Here is a 25,612-nt window from a genome sequence, read left to right on the forward strand (position 1 = left end):
TTGTACTCAAACAAACGTCACATATAAATACAAACTATGTAGGAAAATTAATCCGGTGGCAATAGAGTTTTTTAAACCTCGTCAAGCAACAGGATGTTTTTGTGCCGATAATGTAGATGACAAATATAGTTCTTTCCTTAACACATTTGCCATGATCTTGGAGAGTTACTTTCCATCAGAACGTTCTAAACGGGGTATTGGCAGTAAAAGGCAGCCTGCGTGGCTGAATAGTGGGATAAGGATATCATGTAGAACAAAGCGGGAATTATATTAAAATGTTAGAAGTGGTCACAATCAAGCTACAGTAGCCCATTACAGACAGCATTGTAAGGTGCTTAAAAATGTTATTAGGAAAGTATAGATAATGTGTACGCAAATAGAACAGCTAATTCACAGGATAAAATTAAAACCACGTGGTCAGCTGTAAAGAAAGTGTCTGGTCAGCAGCACAAAGTCGACCATATAACGCTCGTTCGTAGTAAAAATATTTCTGTTATTGATAAAGCAGATATATGTAAAGTATTTAATAATCATTTTCTGAGCATTGCTTGTGAACTAAATAAAAATTTAGTTTCTACAGGGAATTATATAACTCTCTTAGTAAATGCCTTTCCGAGATTTATGTCTGAAATAATCCTCTGTGATACAGACAAGTGGGAGATTGAGTCAATAATTAAATCACTGAAGACTAAGAACTCTCATGGATATGATGGAGTGCCTAGCAGAATATTAAAGTACTGTGCTGCACATGTTATCCCTGTACTTAGCTAGATTTGTTATTTTTCCTTTAGGAATCGTCAGCTTCCTGAACGATTAAAGTACTCAGTAATAAAGCCGCTTTATGAAAAGGTAGTAAGGGATAATGTAGACAATTTTAGACCGACTTTTATGCCATCAGCGTTTGCTAAAGTTATTGAAAAGGCTGTGTATGTAAGGCTAGTTGATCATTTTATATCAGGCGGTTTGCTATCAAATGTACAGTTCGGCTTTAGAAGTCGTTTAACAACTGAAAATGCTATATTCTCTTTTCTCTATGACGTACTGGATGGGTTAAACAAAATATTTCGAGCCCTAGGCATATTTTTTTATTTAACTGAGACATTTGAGTCTGTTGATCACAAGATAATGCTACAGAAGCTGGACCACTACGGAATATCAGGAGCAGCTCACAATTGGTTCACATTTTACTTAAACAACAGACAGCAAAACGTCATTATTCACAGTGTTGAGGGTGGCTGTGATGTGGGGTTTGAGTGGGGTACGCTCAAATGGGGAGGTGCCCCAGGGATCAGTGTTGGGGTCACTCCTGTTCCTTATTTATATAAATGGTATGTCCTCTAGTATTATGGGTAACTCTAAAATATTTCTGTTTGCTGATGACACTAGCTTGGTAGTAAAGGATGTTGTGTGCAACATTGGCTTGATTTAAAATAGTGCAGTTCATGACATAAGTTCATGGCTTGTAGCCGCGCGGGATAAGCCCAGCGGTCTTAGGCGCTGCAGTCATGGACAGTGCGGCTGGTCCCGGCGAAGGTTCGAGTCCTCCCTCGAGCATGGGTGTGTGTGTTTGTCCTTAGGATAATTTAGCTTAAGTAGTGTGTAAGCTTAGTGACTGATGACCTTAGCAGTTAAGTCCCATAAGATTTCACACAAATTTGAACATTTTTTCATGGCTTGTAGAAAATAAACTGACGCTAAATCACAGTAAGACTCAGTTTTTACAGTTTCTAAAAGACAATTCAACAAAATCCGACCTTTTAATTTCACAGAATGGGCATATTATTAGTGAAACTGAACAGTTCAAATTTCTAGGTGTTCAGATGGATAGTAAGCTGTCGTGGAGACACCATGTTCAGGATCTTGTTCAAAGATCGAACGTTATCTGAAATAAGTGATCGTTCGACACGAAAATTAGTCTACTTTGCTTATTTTCATTCGCTTATGTCAGATGATATTATATTTTGGGGTAACCCTACTGATTCTGAAAGGAGATTTTTGGCTCAGAAACGGGCGGTTCGGGCAATAAGTGGTGTAAGTTTGCGAACCTCTTGTTGACCCCTGTTCACTAGTTTGGGTATTTCGACAATGGCTTCTCAATAAATATATTATTTACTGTCTTTTCTTGTTAACAATATCAGCTTATTCCCAAGAATAAGCAGCTTTCACTCAGTTAATACTCGGCAGAAATCCAAACTGCATTTGGATCGGACTTCCTTAAGTCTTGTGCAGAAAGGTGTGCAGTATACTGCTGCATCCATTATCAATAAGCTGGCGCAAGAATTCAAAAATCTTAGCAGTAATCCACGCGCTTTCAAATCGAAAATGAATAGTTTCGTGATGGGTCACTGCTTCTTTTCTGTTGAGGAGTTCCTTGAAAAATTAAGCTGATTCTTATGTTATACTGTTGACTGCGTTTACTGAAATATATGGGTTTACTTTTTTTGGTTCTAAAATGGTTCAAATGGCTCTGAGCACTATGGGACTTAACGTCTGCGGTCATCAGTCCCCTAGAACTTAGAACTACTTAAACCTAACTAACCTAAGGACATCAGACATATCCATGCCCGAGGCAGGATTCGAACCGGTGGCCATAGCGGTCGCGCCGTTCCAGACTGTAGCGACTAGAACCGCTCAGCCACTCCGGCCGACTTACTTTTTTTGGTGGGGGGTGGGGGTATAAACATTTTATTTTCATCTGTTATTACTTTATGTTGTAAATTCATGTACTGACAATTTCCATGATCTTCGAGATTTGCTCCTCAATTTGGTCCTACGGAACTTGACGGGTAAATAAAATAAAAATGCCCATGTCAGGACCATAATGCACAGCCAGGTTGGAGCCATTTTGCTTCCATCGGTGTCAGCTCTCTGTTCTAAGCTCCACAGCCTGTGTTCCCTCAAAACAGATATTTAATTATGTACTATCTCTACTGCAAAGTACACGCACAGTAAGTGAAATTCGTTATCCGCTATTGTTCCTGGTGTTGCTGTACCGAAGCCCAGAAATGAGTGTGTGTGTGTGTGTGTGTGTGTGTGTGTGTGTGTGTGTGTGTGTTTGTGTTTGTGTGTGTGTTTGTAACACAGAACAGTTTGGAAGGTTTTCTGGAATTGCAGATATATAAGTAAAATATGACAGAGTAGGAATCCAGTTTAAGCTATTTGCCTCCATGTTACTTTTATTTTAAGTACAACTTTTTGCTGCACAGTTTATACCCGTAGTGAGACAAGTTACATGACGAGTTCGTTTTGGCATTTCGCCATTATCAGTTACCTGTTATGTTGGTATAACAGGTACAATAATATTTCTCGTTCTGTCAATTTCTAAATATGGTACATTATACCTACGTCTTAGTTGGTACAACATGTTCCATATGGTATCTTGGAAGTATATGTTGGTGGTCTGTCTGTTATGATAAGATCTTGTTGTTTATATACTTGCTTGTTATTTTCGTGATCTTGTAAAGTTATTTTTAACAGCTTCTCCGACAGTTTGGCTCAAATGGCTCTGAGCACTATGGGACTCAACTGCTGAGGTCATTAGGCCCCTAGAACTTAGAACTAGTTAAACCTAACTAACCTAAGGACATCACAAACATCCATGCCCGAGGCAGGATTCGAACCAGCGACCGTAGCGGTCTTGCGGTTGCAGACTGCAGCGCCTTTAACCGCACGGCCACTTCGGCCGGCCTCCGACAGTTTCTTATGTGACTTGTACCACTACGAGTAAATAAATAAGCTAGCAAAAAAACTTGTACTTAGAATAAAATATGTCGTTCTTCGATCTCAAGAGACATTTACAGGAGTCTCAGTCCAAACTATAATGACGGAATTAGAATATGTTACGTCACGAAACACCAGTCCGAAATTTATCAACTTCGCCTACAGACACATTGGTGTCGATCTGCCCACCAAAAGCAGAAGTGCGTCTCGTCACTGAACACCACAGAATGGCACTCAGTGCCTCACTTGACTGTTGCTCTGCACCATGCAAGATTGAGTTGGCTGTGGTCTGGTGTCAGTGGTAGAGGACACATGGGAAATTCCGATCGCAACCCAGCCTTCATTAATCTCTGCCTGGCTGGATTCTGATGGTGCTGTGTCGGCAGCCTCTACACGGATTGCAGTTGCTGACATTAGTCAGTAGCGCAGTCTCACCATCTTCACATTCTGAGACGACCTGTCCAAACTCCTCACGTGACACCATTTGCCACATTACACTTCGTCACCAATCTTTCTGCAGCCATTCCACTACAGCCAACTGTCTGTTCGATTGGCTAGTATGATGTTCCTACATCCCACACGCCAATATTTGACACTTCTCACACTCTCAGAGATGGTGTGCATGTCTTCTGGGCATTCTGTTTTCCGATCTCCACTTGAAAAGTTCCAATAATTTTAGACACACCGAAAAACCCTAGTATGTTCACACCATTCTCCATCTAAAGGAATGTATTTTTCTGTACTGAAAATAAGGTCAGATTAGTAGGCGATTTCAATCAACGTATCCCTCAAGTCCAGAAATACTGGGTATCAGTTCTGTAGCGTTCGGTGTAAGACTTCCACGGTCCACGGTCTAACACTTCCCACTCCCGCCGGCGTACACCTAGTCTGAGACGCTGCGACTGTGTAGACAAGTGCACTCACAGTTGACCAGCTCCAGCAGGTCCCGCTCAGTGACGCTGGCGCCCGGCTGCAGCACGACGTACGCTCTGGGGCGCTCCTGGTCCAACTGGTGGGGCACGCCCACCACCGCCGCCTCCTTCACGGCTGGGTGGGTCAGCAGAATGCCCTCCAGCTCAGACGGCGCGACCTGCGTGACACACACCACACGTCCATGCACGCTATTCCCCACGTACTATACTTATTTGCATGTTGTGAGGTAACGCTAGGTGTGCGACAGCAAGAGAGGGAGCTTCTACAGTGTGCCTCAGAGATAGCGAAGATTGAAATGATGTTTCTTTCTTTCAGTATACTGGAACACGTTGACGTATAATTTATGTCGCATAAACTCGAACAGGGCAAAAACTCAGTTAATATAGATTCTTAAGGTTATGGGTTGGTCATAAGTTTGTTATAACCAGGTTGGATAAACACACTTTTAAAACCAAGTTGTGTGAGGCTATGTTAACAACATGCTGTCAGTTTTGGAAGCAGCCATCTGGAATGCAAATGGTGATTTCGAAACGGAATATGGGTCATGTGACTATCAGACAAAAAGAGAATTACACGAGATAAACAGGCTGTCTTTCAGTTGAGTAAAGGTATGTTCATTCTCGAGTTATCACTGATGTTTTTCCCTTATCGGTGACGTAAATTCTATCAGCGTTTCCACAAACCGAATACATCGATATACTTCTCATATCAGATTAGGGGAACACCCATGTTATCGCTAAAGATATCAATCAACACGACAGAGCCAGACCACAGTGATTTAGTGGAACTCGTAACGTACCAACTCTATACTTTGCTATTTATTTCATGCTTTTCACCTCATATTTTTTTGGTACTGATTATGTTTCGTACACCATGTCTGTCAGACCAACGGTTAACTGTTGATACTTATGTAAAATGTGCATAATAATTTTCTTTATCGAATCAGTTTTGAAAATCAGTTTGTTTACGGTATTCAAAAAATGGTTCAAATGGCTCTGAGCACTATGGGACTTAACAGCTGTGGTCATCAGTCTCCTAGAACTTAGAACTACTTAAAGTTAACTAACCTAAGGACATCACACACATCCATGCCCTAGTCAGGATTCGAACCTCTGACCGTAGCAGTCTCGCGGTTCCGTACTGAGCGTCTAGAACCGCTCGGCTACCGCGGCCGGCGTTTACGTTATTAATATATTCAATTATATATGTAAGTAACTCATCTCCTCCTCATGGTATGATGCAACGAATTTCAGAAGGCGGCCTACCAACACAAAAACAGGAAATGTAATCCACCTCTTAGTCTGTTGTCTTTTTCTTGCCCTGGAGTGCAACATGAAAGGAGGCTGTCAGTCACTTGAGGCCACACAGTAATGTGCATAGTCCGCAGCTCGTGGTCTCGCGGTAGCGTTCTCGCTTCCCGTGCACGGGGTCCCGGTAGCCATTTTCCGAACTCAGAAGACTGCAGGTTGAGCCATTGAAGAAGGATTTGCAGTTTGAACAACTTGTAAAGAAAATGATTGGAATTCAAGGAGCATTCCGTGTTGCCCCGAGATTTGGCAGCATGATTTGCCAAAGTCGCTCTATTGTTTCGGGTGTGCCCCGAACAAAAATTTCAAAAGCGGAAAAATACGTCCCGGGAACAGTCCTGGCAACCAGTATTTGTGTTATACCAGCCTATGTTTTGGTTAATTTGAAGCATTATTCTGGAAGAGAATAACAGGCTTACTTTCTGTAGAGTACCTTAAAATTTTGGTGTAAATATTTCACTGTTATACTACTTAGTGCATTGTTAATATTGTCAGCTACTGTGTTGGATGTAAGATTGATACAAGCATTAACTAATGAAATAGTGCTGGTTGTGAGTAATACAGTTGTGTGAAAGTAAATTATGGTGGAAGTTGTCATATTTTACTTGTGAATGATGTACTAGCTGCAATAAAAGTTGATTATGTACAAAGTAAAAAAAAAAAAAAAAAAAAAAAAGATTCCCGGCGGGGTTAGGGATTTTTTTCTGCCTCGTGATGACTGGGTGTTGTGTGTCTTTCATCATCACTGACTCGCAAGTAGCCGAAGTGGCGTCAGCGATCTTCTCCGCATTGGGCCTCCTGGCCAACAATGCCACACAATCATTTCATTTCAGTAGTGTGCACCAAATGATGTAGCACAACACTGGACGGACACTAGATTTCAGTTATTAATAGCCTAATTTTTTTAAGGCTAAGCACAACAAATTCAGCACGCAATGAAGAAATACTGCATGACGAGCTCTAGCTACGCTACTGATGCGAGATGTGTCCTGCATTGTGCTAATTGCTCACTGTCTACGTATCGGTGCTTCTGTTAAAAGGCAAGGAGTGCTTTTAGTTACGTTAGAGAAAGTTGTTGATATTAATATTTTCTGGTTATGTTCTTAACTGGAGAGTAGTTCTATGCAGTTCAGACGTTTGTGCAGTAAGTTTAATGTTACGTAACAGAAGTGTTATTCCAATGCTATCAGCATATAATAAAAGTGGTTTGTGATTAGTTAGTTATTATCTTACTGCAAATCGCTGTTACTTTGATAATGAACGGTAACAAAAAAAAAAACGCCACAATTCAAAACAAGTAAAGCTTTTAGTTAACAATACAAGGAAAAGATAGACTGCTACTTACTGTAACTGAGTTGCACACATGCACAACGAAAGGACACACTTTAGCTTTCGGCCAAAGCCATCTTCAGAAAAGGAAACACACAAACATTCATTCACACAAGCAAGCACACCTCATGCCCACAAGAGCGCCATCTCTGGCAGCTGAGGATGGAACACAACTGTCATCTACAATGGAAGCAGCAATCTGGAGGGGGCAGGGGATGGCAGGGTACAGGTGAAGGAAGACAAGGGCAGTCTGGTGGTGCGTGCATGGACGACAGGCACAGAGTCGGGAGGCTGTGGGGCAGGGAGAAGGAGGAGAAACAGGCGAGGAAGGAGCAGATTTGGGAATGGTAAAGATTGGCAGGTGCACTGGCAGCGGGTGGCACACAAAGATGGTGAGAGACGAGAATAAAGGAGAAAGTGATAGAACAGAAGGGATCAAAACTGTTGCACGAAGGGTGTAGGGGTAGTTGAAGCCGGAATAATTCCAGGAAAGGGGAATGTGTTGTAACTATAACTAGAGCAGCTCACAAAAGGTGGTGGTGGAGAGTAAAATCCATATGACTTGGGTAATGAAGCAGCCATTTAAATAAAGCAGGTTATGTGCAGCTGCATGTTGTTCCACAGGGTGGTCTACTTCACTCTTGACCACAGTTTGGCAGTGGCTGTTCATTCTGGTGGACAGCTGGTTACTCATCAGACCAATATCAAAAGCTTTGCAGCGATTGCAACAGAGCTGGTATATGACATGGCTGCTTTCACAAGTGGCCTGGCCTCTAATAGGATAGGATAAGTTCAAATGGTTCAAATGGCTCTGAGCACTGTGGGACTTAACTTCTATGGTCATCAGCCCCTCGAACTTAGAACTACTTAAACCTAACTAAGGACATCACACAACACCCAGTCATCACGAGGCAGAGAAAATCCCTGACCCCGCCGGGAATCGAACCCGGGAACCCGGGCGTGGGAAGCGAGAACGCTACAGCACGACCACGGGCTGCAGACAGGATAAGCCTGTGACAGGATTGGAATAGGAAGTGCTGGGTGGGTAATCTGGGCAGGTCTTGCACCTGGGTCTTCCATAGGGATAAGATCCCAGTTGCAAGGGTTCAGGACTGGGAGTGGCTAGGGGATGGGCGATTGAACAGCACTTTAGGAGGCGTGGGAGGGACCTAGGGTAGGATGCCCTCGTTTCAGGTCACGAAGATAAGTAATCAAAGCCCTGACGAAGAATACAGTCGTTCCAGTCTAGTGTGATACTGGGTGACAAAGGGGCACAGCCTTGTAGCTGATTCTTGGGGGTGATGGGAGAATTGGGGGTGTATGGAGGAACGGCATGGGAGGTCTGTTTGTGGACTAAGTCTTGGGGATACAGCCTGTATATGAAGGCCTTGTCATTGTAGATGCTCTGCTCCTGGGTGGACAGGCTGTATGGTTGACATTTTTTTTGGTGTGGAAGGGAAGACTCCTGTCGAAATGTAGGCAATTTTGGTTTTAATGTGGACAGAGGCGTGGATCGATCCATCAAAGAGGAAGAGATGAACGTCCAGGAAGGTGGCACTCTGACTAGGTGAAGCAGATGGGAGAGAAAGTGTTGAGGTTGTGAAGCAATAAGGGTAGGGTGTCTTGTTCCTGAGTCCAGATCATGAAGATATCGTCAATGAACTTCAATCTGACTAGGGGTTTGGTGCTTTGGGAGGCTAGGGAGGTCTCCTCTAGGTGACCCATAAACAGGTTGGCATAGGAGAGTGCCTCGCAGGTGCCCATGTCTGTGCTGTGGAATTGTTTTTGTACCTGTTCTTCAAAAGAGAAGTAGTATGCAGCTTCCCTATGGTTGCTTGTTGGCAGCCTAGTCTCTGGATGCTCCGCCAGATAGCGCTCTTCTCAAACTATCTTTTGTTTATGTTGTTGGTTTCCAACACGGAGTTTCAAATGTTTGAAAGCTTCTACTTATTTACTGAATGGGCGCTTTGCTTAAGTTCACGACTAATTAACTATTGTGATTTTGCAATTTAAATTGCTCACACATCTGTTTCAATAATCTCACTAATTTTTGTTATAAATGGCATAAAAATTATGCTCGCTTTATACACTTTTATTTCACAAAAATCTAACAGTAAAATTTTGTGATATTCTGTTAATGGATTTGACTGAAGTTTCAAAGACAAATCTCGGGTTTGTCCCTAAAGGACTGGCAACCGAATACCTTAGCAAATACTGTTTTCAAATGAAAATATCAGGAAGTAGCTCTGTACCGATTCTCGTCCCGGTGTCGAATACAGGCACTGTTGCGTGTTTAAGTCATTTTCGTAATGACTAAGGTAAGGAATGCACAGTGTGTGTAAAGTGATTCAGAGATGACGCAACCCAGCATGTACTAACCGGCCGCTGTGACCGAGCAGTTCTACGCGCTTCAGTCCGGAACCGCGTAGCTGCTATGGTCGCAGGTTCGAATCCTGCCTCGGTCATGGATGTGTGTGCTGTTCTTAGGGTAGTTAGGTTTAAGTAGTTCTAAGTTCTAGGGGACTGATGACCTCAGATGTTAAGTCCCATAGTGCTCAGAGCCATTTGAAACATTTGAACCCATGTTTAAAGTGAGTGGATTTTTGTCTGTGGGGAAATATAAATGCAGTTGTGCACGAGGTGAAGAACATGCACACCTCAGGGAGGGGACTGCTGACGCTTGCAGATTCGTGTCAGTGAGGAATGTGTGAAGCGGATGACAGCAAACGTACGGTGTGTTGGACAACACGTCGACCGAGTTCCGTACCTTCCAATGTTATCACAAGTATCTGTCTTGCTCTGCACAAAATGTGACATAACTCGAGAAATAATTAAGCTATGAGATACGCGAGTGTATTTCTCGTCTGATTCTCCATCCTTTGCGACACATGACCCTCTTTCCATTTGAAAATTACGAGTTGCATTCGAGATGGAAGCTTTCAAAGTTGCCACTCTGCTGGTAACGTCCGTCATATGTTTTCCCTTCCCCGCACGTCATATCACTTCTTAAATTTCTGTTTGTCCACTCGTTTTTGTTTTACAACTGTGGTTCCACAGACATGTACCACCGTGTACCTATAATGCGAATTTTTTCGTCCAAATCGATATATTCGACACCTCTTTCTTTTTGTGTTTTGTAACAGTCGGAAATTTATTCAAAGTCCGTGAAGTTGCACAACGAATCGACTCCTTCTATCTTAGCGTGGCATGCGTGGATTAATTTAAAAGTACCGCACTTGTCGTGGAAGTAACACACTTGATGAAATTCTAAAATCGCAGCCATAGGCGAAGACATTGACGGAATCAACAACACGATATTCGGCTATCGACGATTAGATGTGTGTTAGGTAGCTGATGCTACAGACATACCAAAACGAAGATGTTTCACACCGCTACTAAGATGTGACAAAAAGTAATGCAAGGTAGCTGTCATATTTTTTGAGCACTGAGACAAAAGAAAAAGTGAAAACAAATTTCACAAACACAGGAAATATAGCCAAAACATAATAACTGATAACTATTTGAATTGATTTCTATTAGTTTCTATCTGAAAATATCATGAGATCGAGATAAATTATCGGCATAACATGGCATGACGGTTAGTTGACGTCAAAAGTATCTGCAGGACAAAGAGGTCTTCTGTATTAATCATTATGGTTTTAAAATATAGTTTTCTTTGTTGACATCATATGTGTATACATACGTCACATTGTACAGCGAGAAAATAACACTGGATAAATATCGGAGATAAACACTGCTCTCTACTTATCTGTCTACTTCTACACCTACATCACTGCTCTGCGATTTAGAATTAAGTTCTTGCCAGATTGTTCACAGAACCACGCCCACACTATTTCTCGATCATTTCATCCTCAAATGACATGTGGGAGAATGAATAAAAAAATGTTCAAATGTGTGCGAAATCTTATGGGACTTAACTGCTAAGGTCATCAGCCCCTAAGCTTACACACTACCTAACCTAAATTATCCTAAGGACAAACACACACACCCACGCCCAAGGGAGGACTCGAACCTCCGCCGGGACCAGCCGCACAGCCCACGACTGCAGCGCCTGAGACCGCTCGGCTAAAACCGCGCGGTGAGAATGAATACCTAAATGTTTCCTTGAAAGCTGTGGTTTCTCTTATTGTCATTGCTACCTAAATAGGTGGGAATCAGCAACATATTTTCGCATTCTTGGAACTTGAAAGGCTTATACACTAAATGAAATAGTAGTAAATCACAGTTTGGTATATTACCACTTGGCGCATCTTTGATCGCAAACGCATTTTCATGCAAATATAATGAAAATTACCTCTTTCTTAGCAATATTGTCGCTTTAAATAGTTTTGCATTCTGAACACAGGAGAGATACACAGTCTATGGTCTTCAGAAGTTGCATTATTAAAATAAGCGCGGGCGAGCTAGAAAGTAACAGTCGAATCGAGTCGAGTCTCAGCATTGCGCAATGGCAGTTGTGGAGGCGTAGAGGCAGGCAGGGTGTTGGTTGGATCATGGTGGAATGAGCAGCCTGGATAGCGGAGATGCCGCCCAGAGATGTTCCATGTTCCATGTGTAGCCTGAGGATAAAGGTTAATTTTTAAGATGAATGAATAAAGGGACAGCACGTCAGAAAAGGTAACTGATTCTGAGTTCATTAGCTGTAAGTACGAGTTCAGTTGTTATTGCTTTGTAAAGATTTCATTATGTCCAACCGAGCGGGGTGGCGCAGTGGTCATAACACTGGACTCGCATTCGGGAGGACGACAGTTCAAATCTGCGTGCAGCCATTCTGATTTAAGTTTTCCGTGATTTCCCTGAATCGCTTCAGGCCGGGAGGTTCCTTTGAAAGGGTGCGGACGACTTCCTTCTCATCCTTCCCTAATCCGACGGGATCGACGACTTCGCTGTTTGGTCCCCTATCCCAAAACAAACCAGCCAGCCAGCTAGCCAACCAACCAACCACCCATTATGTCCAACAATATCTACGTGTTTGCAGTCAAGGATTGCTAGTCATCATGTATTCAGTACTCTCATTAGTTCTTAGGTTAAATAATATTCTACTACGAATTCGAGAAAATAATTTATTGTAATAGAAATATTTTGTCGACGCAGACATTATCGAGTACGACAATGCGAACAGAATGCTGACTGCTCATATTAGCTGGAGTTCACTTTGTGTCATTGAAAGTATTTCCAAGTGCTTCCTTTTGTCATTTATAGCTATTTCACAAAGCGTATCCCACTATTAAAAGAAAAATGTTCCGTTCAATTGTCATTGTCACGCCTTGCAGGTTTGCATGAACAATAATTAACAATTTTGAAAAGACAATCAAAAACTAATTTGCCAAAACATCAACTTTAAAAACGGCCGTGCGGTGATTTATTTCAGATCACCATCTGCAATGCAGCCAGAGCAGAGTCACGTTATGCTTTTCAAAGTAAGAATTATTCCTAGGGTCTAAATGAACATTTTTCACAGAATACGAGTATTAGGAGCAGTTTCCAAATAGTGAAATTTCTTGTAAATTCAACAATACGTTTTCTGTAATACGGCACATTTAAATAATGTAATCGTTAGTCATTCTGAGTATTCCTCTGAATTGTTTTCATGCAGTAAATTTACAATCAGAAGCATTTCAGATTAATGAAAATCACATTCCTAAAAAGTAATGTGCATAAATAAGTTCATGTTCAAGTGAATTTGAAATCGTAATTTAGAAGTCTGACAGTTTTCAGGTTGTTAGTGAGAAATTCAGTTAAACACAGTTTCAGCATGCAACTTCCATGTCACTTTCAAACTATGCGAATGTATCTATGGATTTATAGTGTTTAACGACCAGAAAGGAAAACATAGGTACAAAGAAGGTAACTGCGAAGAAATCACGGGTAGGAGAAGAAATACTTCAGCAGATTGCTGAGAGAAGGAAGTAGAAAAATGTTCAGGGAAATTCAGGAATACAGTCATACTAGTCACTGAGGAATGAAATAAACAGGATGCGCAGGGAACCTAAGACGAAATGGCTGCATGAAAAATGTGAAGAAATCTAAAGAGAAATGATTGTCGGAAGGACTGACTCAGGACACAGGAAAGTCAAAACAACCTACTGAGAAATTAAAAGCACGGTTGGTAACATTAAGAGTGTAACAGAAATTCCACAGTTAAATGCAAAGGAGACAGCGTATAGGTTGAAAGAGAACGTTGAAGGCTTGTATGAGCAGGAAGATTTGTACGATGTGACAGAAGAAGAAATAGGAGTCGATTTAGAAGAGGTACGGGATCCAGTATTGGTAGAATTTAAGAGCTTTGGCGGACTTAAGATCAAATAAGGCAGAAAGGATGGTTAACATTACATCAGAACTTCTAAAATCATTGGGGGAAGTGGCAGCAAAATGACTATTCACACTGGTGTACAGAATGTACGAATCTGGCGACATAGCATCTGACTTTCGGAAAAATATCGTCCACGAAATTCCGAAGGCTGCAAGAGCTGACAAGTGCGAGAATTATCGCACAATCAGCTTAACAGCTCACGAATACAAGTTTGTGACAAGAATAATATACAGAAGTATGGAAAAGAAATCTGAGGATGCGCTAGATGACGATCAGTTTGGCTTTAGGAAAGGTAAAGGCACGAGAGAGGTAATTCTGTCGATGCGGTTGACAATGGAAGCAAGACTATAGAAAAATCAAGACACGCTCATAGGATTTGTCAACCTGGAAAAAGCGTTCGACAGTGTAAAATGGAGCAAGATGTTCGAAACTCTGAGAAAAATACGGGTAACCTATAGGGAGGGACGGGTAATATGCAATATGCACAAGAGCCAAGCGGGAATAATAAGAGTGGACGACCAAGAACGAATTGCTCGGAAAAAAAGGTGTATGACAGGGATGTAGTCTTTCGCCCCTAATGTTCAATCCGTACATCGAAGAAACAATGATGGAAATAAAAGGTGCAGGAGTAGAATTAAAATTCAAGATGAAAGGGTATCAATGATGCGATTCGCAGCTGACATTGCTCCCTGAGTGAAAGTGAATAAGAATTACATGATCTGCTGAATGGAATGAACAGTCTAATAACTACAGAATATTGACTGAACTGAAGAAAGACTAAAGTAAAGAGAAGTAGCAGAAATGGGAACAGTGAGAAACTTAACAGCAGGATTGATGGTCACGAAGTAGACGAAGTTAAAGAATTCTGCTACCTAGGCAGAAAATAATCAACGGCGGACGGAGCAAGGAGGACATCAAAAGCGGGATAGCATTGGCAAAAAGGGCATTCCTAGCCAAGAGAAGTCTACTAATATGAAATATCGGCCTTAATTCGAGGAAGAAATTTCTGAGAATATACGTCTGCAGTACAGCATTGTATGGTAGTGAAACATGGACTGTGAGAAAACCGGAACAGATGAGAATCGAAGCAGTTGAGATGTGGTGCTACAGACGAATATTCAAAATTAGGTGGACTGATAAGGTAAGGAATGAGGAGGTTCTGCGCAGAATTGGAGAGGAAAGGAATGTGTGGAAAACACTGATGAGGAGAAGAGACAGGATGATAAGACGTATGTTAAGACATGAGGGAATGACTTCCATGGTACTAGAGGGAGCTGTAGAATGCAAAAACCGTAGAGGAAGGCAGAGAGTGGAATACATCCGGCAAATAGTAGAGGGCATAGGTTGCAAGTGCTACTCTGAGATGAAGAGGTTAGCACAGGAAAGGAATTCATGGCGGGCCGCATCAAACCAGTCAGTAGACTGATGACCCCCCCCCCCCCCCCAAAAAAAAGAAGTAGCAGTACCTACTTGTGAAAGGTGCACTAGCATAATATTTATCTCTTCTGGTCCTGTATCATTTATGCCAAATTTCGTCATTCCTATTCTTTTTCTACGAAGCTCTTCGTCTCTGATACGAGTTCCATTTTCCTTCTGTTATTTTTTTCTTTTCTTTCTTTTTTAGTCTTTCCATTTACTTGTACGTTTCATTCTCTTTTCTTTTCTTCTAGACCATTTAAAATTAGGATAACAAATGTGTGCAATTAAAATGAATCTTTAGAGAGGACAAAAATATTTATGTAGGATCATATGACTTCGCATTATAATCAAAAGAGCAGAAGACTTCCTCTTACAGCAAATAAAAATAAAAGCTTAATTTTTAGCAAAACGCATAAGACTTGCGAAAATTAAATCGTAAATCAGTTTCAGTCAATATCTACTAGTCACTCCTCCAGTTAGCCTCACACAAAAATTGATACATCAAATCGCTCTACGTGTCAAATGCTAACAACTGCGTGACATCGCAATCCTGTACAGTAATGGAAATCAGTATAAATGCAGGGTTCCTACCAAATTAATGTACAGTGTCTGAATTTATGATGAAAGTAATAGATCCATATAAGACATAAACAATCATGAAGGAATTACGTAGTTTCTTTCGTAACACAGTACGAAAATAAGACGTTAACATTTCCAGGGTGGAAGTTGTTCTAAAAGGCACTCACCGTCCCGCTGTATTATTGCATTTTAAGTACTTTGTCCAACATACGCTCTTCTTAATTACCTCATAAATTTTCTTCGGCACTGATTTTGTTAGGAATTGTAATTCTTGCGGTGAAACTGTCGCCCACGCTTCTCGTATCGCTCTGTTCATCCCACATATGGCCACAAATTGCCTTCCATTGCGATAAATACACATTGCAGATATTCTCCAAATGTTTTCCATGGAGTCCATATTCACGCTACGTGTAGGCCAGGGCAAGACATGGTTACCTTTATCTTCAAACCACTTTTTTTTTTTTTGTAGCAAAAACATTATCTTGCTGAAGCATTATCTTCTTCAAACAGTAGACTTTCGTCCCCTAGGTTCTCAAACATTCTAATCCGTTCTGCCTCTAGTATCTCAAAGTACTTGTTAGATTTCATTCCAGTGTTCACCCAGGTAATGAGTGATTTACCTTGTGGGCGGAAGGCTGCCCAATTCTTAATACTTCTACCATAAAAATTTCTGCTCATTCGTACCTGCTGCTCTGATCCCAAATCATGCCAGTCTTACTGATGTCGATCCGCGCCATCTAAATTAAACTTCTTCTCATCAGTTAAGATCACTTTGTCTCATTCTCAAGTCCATGACACGTTTATCAGCAAACTCCAATTTAGCGTTTTTATATTTGGGTGTTAGAACAAATTTCTCTTGTAGTCTCTTGAATACAAACTGTTTTCGTATGACAAAATTTGTCGTACACGTCAGGTAGTTACTGGTAACTGTAAAGTCAACTATTAGCTCGGAAGAAAAACGGTTTGTGGCTCTTGCTTTAGGCAAAAGTAACCGTTTCGATGTATCAGATAATTTTGTAATTTGCACGAATTATCTGTTCTGTTCATACCGCACAGCAACCGAACGAAATTATAAATCACTGTTTCTGAACAGTTCAATTTCTTGGCGATTTGACGATTAGAGAGTCCCATTTCCTTCTACGCGCCGACTTTTGCTTCTTCGTACGTGTTAACTGTTTTCCACGTGGCACTGCCACAGTCATGGTTTATGTACACAATACGCATTGTCACGAATGTCGTCTGTTTCCTACTAAAGACGCACTAACCCCGCACAAAGCCGACTACCTTTATACCGAGTTCCACTCACTACTACACGAATCGTTGATGTCTTGTTACATGCTGTATTACTGACGTCAAATGCGATACTATTTGACTACAACCGTCAGCATACTGCATCTTATACTGCTCTATATACACTGTGCACAACTATTCCAATAGACAATATTAATATTCCTACAAATATCCATGCTTTTAAACAAAGCCGTATCTATCTCCATAACGGAGCATCGCGATGGAAATATTTACTTTTGTTCCTTCTGATGAAAGAGGTTCTTTTTTATTTCACTCTTGTGTATGGCCAATTTCAACACTGTTTAAGCGTTATTTAGTCAACATGAGAAATGAATATGTTGTTGTTGTTGTGGTCTTCAGTCCTGAGACTGGTTTGATGCAGCTCTCCATGCTACTCTATCCTGTGCAAGCCTGTTCATCTCCCAGTACCTACTGCAACCTACATCCTTCTGAATCTGCTTAATGTATTGATCTCTTGGTCTCCCTCTACGATTTTTACCCTCCACGCTGCCCTCAAATGCTAAATTTGTGATCCCTTGATGCCTCAAAACATGTCCTACCAACCGATCCCTTCTTCTAGTCAAGTTGTGCCACAAACTTCTCTTCTCCTCAATCCTATTCAATACCTCCTCATTAGTTACGTGATCTACCCACCTTATCTTCAGCATTCTTCTGTAGCACCACATTTCGAAAGCTTCTATTCTCTTCTTGTCCAAACTGGTTATCGTCCATGTTTCACTTCCATACATGGCTACACTCCATACAAATACTTTCAGAAATGACTTCCTGACAATTAAATCTATACTCGATGTTAACAAATTTCTCTTCTTCAGAAATGATTTCCTTGCCATTACCAGTCTACATTTTATATCCTCTCTACTTCGACCATCATCAGTTATTTTACTCCCTAAATAGCAAAACTCCTTTACTACTTTAAGTGTCTCATTACCTAATCTAATCCCCTCGGCATCACCCGATTTAATTTGACTACATTCCATTATCCTCGTTTTGCTTTTGTTGATGTTCATATGAATATGTTATGAATAGAATATTATCAGAAACACTTAAAACCATTTCGTAACATCTGTTGACACGCTGGCAGTTTCAGGGAATTTACATTACATCGAGTCACTGAAAATATCTCAGTGGTTGACAGAAACTCTTCGGAGTGCACACGGTCTGTGACAGTAGCAGCCGGCTGAAAGAAGAGGTGATGTAACTGCGGCTGAGGGAACAGACGAATGCGGATGGCTCTGGCACAGCGAATGTTTTTGCAGCAATTTTTTGCGGTCGCGAGAGCACCTGCTGGCTGCAAGCGCCACAGTACGGAGGTGGCTTACAATTATGAATCACGAAGAAAAAAGGGAAGAGTACCGTCCGGGCACAGCTGTTATGAGGAGTATTTGCTTCTCGAGACGAGCCATAATTTTAATAATGTTTCGGCCGAACCTCTACTTCGCGCCTGCAGCGTTTTTAGGTATAAGGTCGTGACGCTTCAGAATTTTTGCTGTATATGAGGGTTGTCCAGAAAGTAAGTTCCGATCGGTCGGCAAATGGAAACCACAGTGAAAACCAGAAACGTTTTATTTGCAACAGTTAGGTTCATCTTCCACCTACTTCTCTACATAGTAGCCGCTCCAACTTCGAGTTTTGTCGTAATGTTGTATCAACTTTCCAATAGCCTCGTCATAGAAAGCAGCCGCCTGTGCTTTCGGCCAGTTATCCGCGCTGGTCTGCAGCTCTTTGTCTGTGGAAAAATTTTGTCTTCAAAGCCAGCGGTACTTGTGAGCAGAGATGAGACTCAGGGGGAGCCAATTACGGACTGTATTGTGGGTGATCAAACACTTCTCATCGGAAACGCTGCAGGAGCATCTTCATTGCCCCTGCAGTGTGCTGCCGAGAATTGGCGTGAAGAAGGAACTGCTCGACAATTGTGTTATGTGGGCTGCAGGACACAGGCGAAATCTCTAACCAGGCCCTTATACTTGGCGGGAGACGCTGTTCCCTACGCATCTTTACGTGCTCACTGTTCACTCAAAACTGAAAAGAGCGACGCGACACGATCGACAGGCATACTAGAGACACTGCTCAACACATCTGTGTAAAGCTTTACCGGATTTTCCCAGTGGTTTCCATTTCGCGACCGATCGGAACTTACTTTCTGGACAACCCTCGTAAAAGGCTTCCCAGTGATTTGGACGATACAACTTTTGTGTGAACTATTAGTTATAATTTCATAGTCGCTGATATCCGAAGTCATTATTACCTGGGACAGGACTCGTATCCTATTAAAACTTATTTACACTAAGAACAATAGCGTTGCCAAAAAGTAAAGCTAAATTTTTTCTTGAGGTGAGACTTAATCTCGTTTCTAATCAAATAAATTTTGTGCTGCAATAACAACATCTAACTTTTGAAATCAATACTTAGAAGAACCATTGAAATTAGTAAATATGGAAGAGGATACCAAATTTTACTTCTTAGTCAACTATAGATAATAATTCTATGTGCTTAAGGGAATTTTATTAATCAATGTTTTGGCTGCTGTATCCCGGCATATCCTTCCGACTTTCATTTTGTTTGTCAGTTCTGGAGTTTTGCATGTCAACTCCGACTTAAGAAAGTATTACGTGACCGTTGAACATGAAAATTTACCCCACATCAAGTAAGGACGTACGTGAGCAATACACATGTTACTGATTGCTACGTGAACTTAAATCTAATTATAACCACTTATAATCCGCTTTAGGACTGGTGACCAGATTCTTTTATTCCGTGATTGGAATTTCACTAAAATGAGAATTTTATACGCAGTGACGGGAAAAAATCGCAACATCAAAAACATAATTAATATAGCGTAATGAAATCTCGGAAATAAATCTAGATAACATATGTGAGCGATTAACATTGCAGTTCACAGTTTAATGTAAGGGCGAGAAAAGCCATTCCAAACGGGAATGCTGGTCATCATTAATAACCGCAGAAACCGGCAAAATGTTGAATGAAAGTGTGCAAACGTGCATGCATTGTGTTGTACAGATGCCGGATGTCCGTTGGTGGGAAGGACTTCCAAGTCTGTTGCATTTCAGTGGTTAATGTTGTTTGTAGATGATGCTGGAGTTATCGTCCGATTATGTCTCCTATCTGCCCGACTGGAGACGCATCTGCTGATCGGGAAGGCCAAGGCAACGTTTCGACAGTCTAAGGAATTTGTACCAAATAAATTAATAAAAGATGGAGCTGATTGCTTACGGTACACGAAACAGATCAGAAAAATGACGCAGAAACAACGACAAACTAAACGAACGCAAAATCCATAAGACTGGCGATCTTTAATAGTAGCTCGAAATTTAGCGCAACTCACACCAATATTCAAGATAGGCAATAGCAATAACCCACTAAATGACTGTTATTCTGAAGAAGGTTGGGTTATCCAGACTGAAACCTAGGTAAATTCTAGGCAAACGGTGCAACTGAGGCTGTTAATTATTAAGATTAAAATTAATATTTACAAAGTTGCTGACAGGGCCGCGAGATGTTGAAGATATAAGTTTATGTCGATATCTATCCCAATTTTCTGTTCGTGTTCCGGAACTCTCGGAACCGAGGTGATGCAAAACTTTTCGGCCTTTTCAATACAGCTCCGTGCCTTTTAGGTTGCAAAATGTGGCACAAGCATGGCAACACTTTATGCGCGACATGCTGTGCGGTTGGACATTTCTGTTTTGCTACGTGGACTACAATCTGATACCGTGGAAGAACATTTCTCACACCTGAGGAAACTTAGAAGAGTATGCTAGAGTTATTAATGCAGCAAAGTGTGTTTTCGGCAAGACGGAGGTCCAGTTTTTAGTATATTTAGTCGCGGCAGCAGGCCTCTCGCCTCTTCCGGCAGTACAAGATACGCATTTGCTGGCAACCTACAAAGCGTTCCTTAGGTTTTTAGGGATCAGCAGGTAGCCCTTAATGCCCTGCTTTCAGGCAGATATACGTCTGGTAGCCGGAAGAGTGAAGAGGCGTTTCGCGGAAGACGGGCGGCTGGCCCACCCCCACTCTACTGCACCATTGGACCTCGTCGTGGACGCGAGCCAAACCGCTGCTGGAGAAGCACAGCCGATTGCGTTTTATTCACAAGACTTTACGCCGCTACAAAGGAACTGGAGTGCTATCGATTGCGAGTTGCTGGCGATCTATTAAGCGGTCAAGCGTTTGCAGCCATTAGTGGAAGGCAGGCACTTTATGGTCTTTACCGATGACAAACCACTCACTAGTTTCTTCCATCTTGCAATAGATCACTGATTACCAAACCATTGTAGACGACGGGAATATATCGCACAGTGTTCAACTGATGGGCATCACATTTCGGGTCCGCAGCTCGTGGTCGTGCGGTAGCGTTCTCGCTTCCCGCGCCCGGGTTCCCTGGTTCGATTCCCGGCGGGGTCAGGGATTTTCTCGGCCTCGAGATGACTGGGTGTTGTGTGATGTCCTTAGGTTCGTTAGGTTTAAGTAGTTCTAAGTTCTAGGGGACTGATGACCATTAATGTTAAGTCCCACAGTGCTCAGAGCCATTTGAACCATCACATTTCGGAAAGCCATAATATTGCCGCAGATTGCTTACCACGAAATTGTGTAATCCGCAAGCAATAGTGTGGAATTAAATAGCAGAAGAACAACAAGAGGACCTAACACTAGGTAACTTAGTCAGGTGCGAGCACACAGCTTTGCAACTGTAACGGATCTGCTGTCGTACTGTACAGCGGGTGTTTGGCGCGACACAGAGCGGATCAAATAACGTCCACAGGTACCTGTAAAAAAAACGACGTGCAGTGTTTCCACCGCTACATAATCTGGCCCTTCCGGGTGCCTGGGCAATGGCTAAATTAGTTGCAAGCACGTGCGTGTAGCCAGGAATAGAAATGAACTGTAAAGAGTGTGCGCACTGCTGCCTGGAATGTCAACGCAACGAGGTCAGGCACCACATTTCGCCTCCAGTGGCGCAGTTCGCTACCCTATTCGGATGGTCACCGCTACTCACTCAAGGCAGTCGATCGTTTCACGACGTGACCTGAAGCTATGCCCGTACTAGACATCTCCACAGAGTCGGTGGGAAAGGCGCTGTTATTCACGTAGGTTTCGATGTTTGGCGTCCCTCAGACAATTGCAACTGATCGCGGACGTCAGTTGGAGTCGCAACTACTTGGTTCAAATGGCTCTGAGCACTATGGGACTTAACATCTGAGGTCATCAGTCCCCTAGAACTTAGAACTACTTAAACCTAACTAAGGACATCACACAGATGCCCGAGGCAGGATTCGAACCTGCGACCGTAGCGGTCGCGCGGTTCCAGACTGTAGCGCCTAGAACCGCTCGGCCACATCGGCCAGCCGCAGCTATTTCAGTAACGTCTTTGGCTACACGGTTACAACCACATTTGCACCACCGGAAGTCACAGTGTGGTGGAGAGGCTACACCGCACACTGCGGGCGGCACTCACGTGCTACTCGTCATCATTGACGGATGCTCTGCTGCGTGTACAGCCGTGCCTGTGAACAGCCGTAAAGAAACATCTAAAATGCTTACTTGCCCAAATGGTCTACGGAGAGCAGTTAAGGTACTAAGAGAACTTATTGTACTCGAAACACTCGAATCGACACCGACAGAAGTAATGAGAGGGTTCGTAGGGTATTTGAGCTCACACGTGTCGCGACTACATATGGCTCTACCCGGTAGACATTCACAAAAACGTAGATGCAATGTCGCATCTCCGGCACACACACTACGTCCTATGAACGCCGTTGCTTTCACCGTCTACTGGCCGACACAATGTGCTGGCAAGAAGAAAAAAGACCTTCACCAATGATCGAAATGGCAGGCACCAAACAGTCTCGGTAGAGCGATTAAAACCTTCTTACATCGATGACACTACAGTTCCGGCGGTCTTTTGCCAACCTGCAGCAAACTTTCGTCACAGACCGACACGGCAGCCCACCGAGTGACGCAGTATGACACCTATCAATCGGCTGCTCTCACCACACAAAGACTCAGCAAGGTCGGGTCGACAAGTTAAGTATCCCAGTATTCTGGCGATACAGAGCTTAAAGAAAAGGAGAGACCTGGTATGGCGACATTAGGCATTATGCGCGCAGACGGACCGAGAAAGGATCTTTGATGCAGCAAGGAAGGTTTATTAGCAATGTAGATTCGACATATTATTGTTTTGACGTTTAATAGTTATTAACTGATTTTCGATAAACAGACGTCCGTCTGTTAGTTTTTGTGGTAATTATATCTTCACCATAATTACCAATAATTCTTTTAGGACAGTACACTATAGAGATTTGAACATTAATCTACAGAGCGGTGGACAGCGCCTCTATTGCAACATCTCTGTGATGCCTGCGTTCTTACTGAAGGAATCTCTGCTGAAAAGCATTGCTTCTCCTCGGACCTACACTGTTTCCTTTTTCAGTGCTATCTGGTAAGCGCCAAAGACTGACTAGTAACTAGGGTAGCAGTGTTTGTTGTGGCCCAAAATGTGATGGCATCAGCATCCGTGCTTTCTTATCCGTGGTGTCATATCACAGCAGAGGCAACTGCGCATGTCATGTTTTGCTGCTGGCACCATCACTACTTCCTTATCTCCGAGGCCGTACAGGGAACCATATGTCACAGTCAAGGAGGGGAGGGGAGGGGAGGAGAGGAGAGGAGAGTGGGGGGGGGGGGGAGTGGCGGGCGGGCCCTCCCACACCCTGTCCTCCTGCAATCTGCATGAAGCTCCCCTACCCTAAGGACTCTGCAGTGAATGGCGCGCAAATTTAACTTTGCACACACATCGTCATATGCTTCCCAGCAGAAACCACCCCAGCCTCACGACTGATGCATCATCGTGCCATCTCTAGTTGGCTAAATATGATAAAGTGTATGAATTGCCTAAAAATTTGTCTGCTACATTTGTATTATTGACTTCCAAAAATTCGTTTACGGACTGGGTCGCCAGTCAGAGTGGTAAATTTAGTTTGAAACTATAAATCGTTCGCCAAGGGATATTTGAATAACTACACAGCGTATTTGTGTACGAACAGTTAAAAACAAATATTTGCTTATAAAACGTAGATAACGAATTAAAACTCCAGCTGAAAACGCCAAATAAAAGCAAGTCACCAGCACGTGGTAAAAACGAGCAATGTTCGATACTTGTACTGCAACGTCTTCCTGTCACCAACATACTGCCGCATGATCAATAACACAACAGAGTCGTAAATTAATTAATTTTCACATCTAGGGTGTGAAAAAAACTTCTAAAATGTCTGCAAAAACGTCGGCAGTGAAAAAATTGCGATGTTTAGTTTGCTTGTTGAAGTTAATACATGAAAAAACGCTGTGAGATACAAATGAATTAATTTGATGTCACAATATTGCAAAAATATGTTTCAACTAAAAATAAAGTATGAATTAATTTCCACAGATAGACGTTTGTGCCAAATTAGTGCCAAAAATTCAAAATTATGTACCCCAGTGCTAATTGTTACACCTAATAACAGCAGACATTTCAAAATGTGGGCCTAATAATTTGATGTCGTAAAACTAATCTGGCCGGGCATATAACAGCAGAAACTACGTGTTATCTAAAAAATACTACTCTAACCAGGCAAACATATGGACTAAATGTAACTAATTATGTCTACTCTTGTTGTAAGTCACAACAAAACCTCAAATTAAATATTTCCGTATTTAAATTGTTCTCAAGCACCATTTTAGGAGGGAGAAAGATAATGTATCATCTTATTCACTAGAACGTATATAAACGATGCCATTAATTGCCAATTATTGCTATTATTATAAATGATGCAGTCCCATTGAAGTCTATGTACAGTAACATCAGTTTGCTGTCAGACGTTTGGTGGTAACATAACATCTAAGATGTTCGAAAAGTTTTAAAAGTCTGCAAAATACGTAGGCAGCGCAGAAATACTACGTTTACGTTGCCAGTTCACGTTAATTCATGAGAAAGAAAAACACTCTAAGACCTACATCAATTAACGTGACGCACATATGTCTGCAATGTAAAAAAGAAGGTGCGAGTGAATTTTCACATATACACGTGTACGCCAAATTAGCGCTCAAAACTGTGGAGTGTGTATCCCAATGCCCTAATAACGGATGACATTTCAGAGGTTAGGCCTAATTATTCAATGTCGCAAAACTAAATTGGCCAGGCTCATAATTGCAGAAAAATACGTGTTAGCCAAATAATACTATTTTAAGCAGGCGAATAAATAGACTGCATGTAACTAGTCGGGCTTACCCTTGATGTAAGTCATAACATACCCACAGACTATGTATTCCTACATTTAAATTGTTCTCTGCACCAGTTTAGAAGAGACAGAGATGGTGCATGATGTTAGTCACTAAAATTATATATAAGCCTTGATACTGATTGAAAATTACTGCTGTTATTACAAATGACGTAGAATTACTGGAGGCTACGTCAATAACAGCAGTTTGCAATCAAAAGGCTCTTTAAAAGCATTACAGACTGTATTTATTCTTTATTATTGCTCACGATATACTAAAAATGCTTCAGCAATGTGAAAAGTGCAATGTTCATGTCGCAGTGGTATCTAAATACGTAAAGTGTGTATTCTATCTGTGCAGTTGCATTTCTGTAAAATATGGCTCACAGAAATAAAAACGTCTAACC

General features: G+C 41.9%; 1 protein-coding gene across 3 annotated transcripts in view; it reads right to left on the minus strand.

Moving 5' to 3' along the window:
• LOC124804874 (4-coumarate--CoA ligase 1-like) overlaps positions 1 to 25,612 on the minus strand; it is a 241,601-nt gene that overhangs the window by 16,231 nt on the left and 199,758 nt on the right. For 2 of the 3 annotated variants that reach the window (XM_047265236.1, XM_047265237.1), the window contains one exon: positions 4,645 to 4,810. The exons of the other annotated variant lie outside the window; for it this stretch is intronic. In XM_047265236.1, the coding sequence (XP_047121192.1) occupies positions 4,645 to 4,810 (166 nt within the window). The remainder of the gene's footprint in view (positions 1 to 4,644; positions 4,811 to 25,612) is intronic. 3 annotated transcript variants of the gene reach the window in all.

The sequence above is a fragment of the Schistocerca piceifrons genome, chromosome 7 (genome assembly GCF_021461385.2).
Source record: "Schistocerca piceifrons isolate TAMUIC-IGC-003096 chromosome 7, iqSchPice1.1, whole genome shotgun sequence".
Lineage (NCBI taxonomy): Eukaryota > Metazoa > Arthropoda > Insecta > Orthoptera > Acrididae > Schistocerca > Schistocerca piceifrons.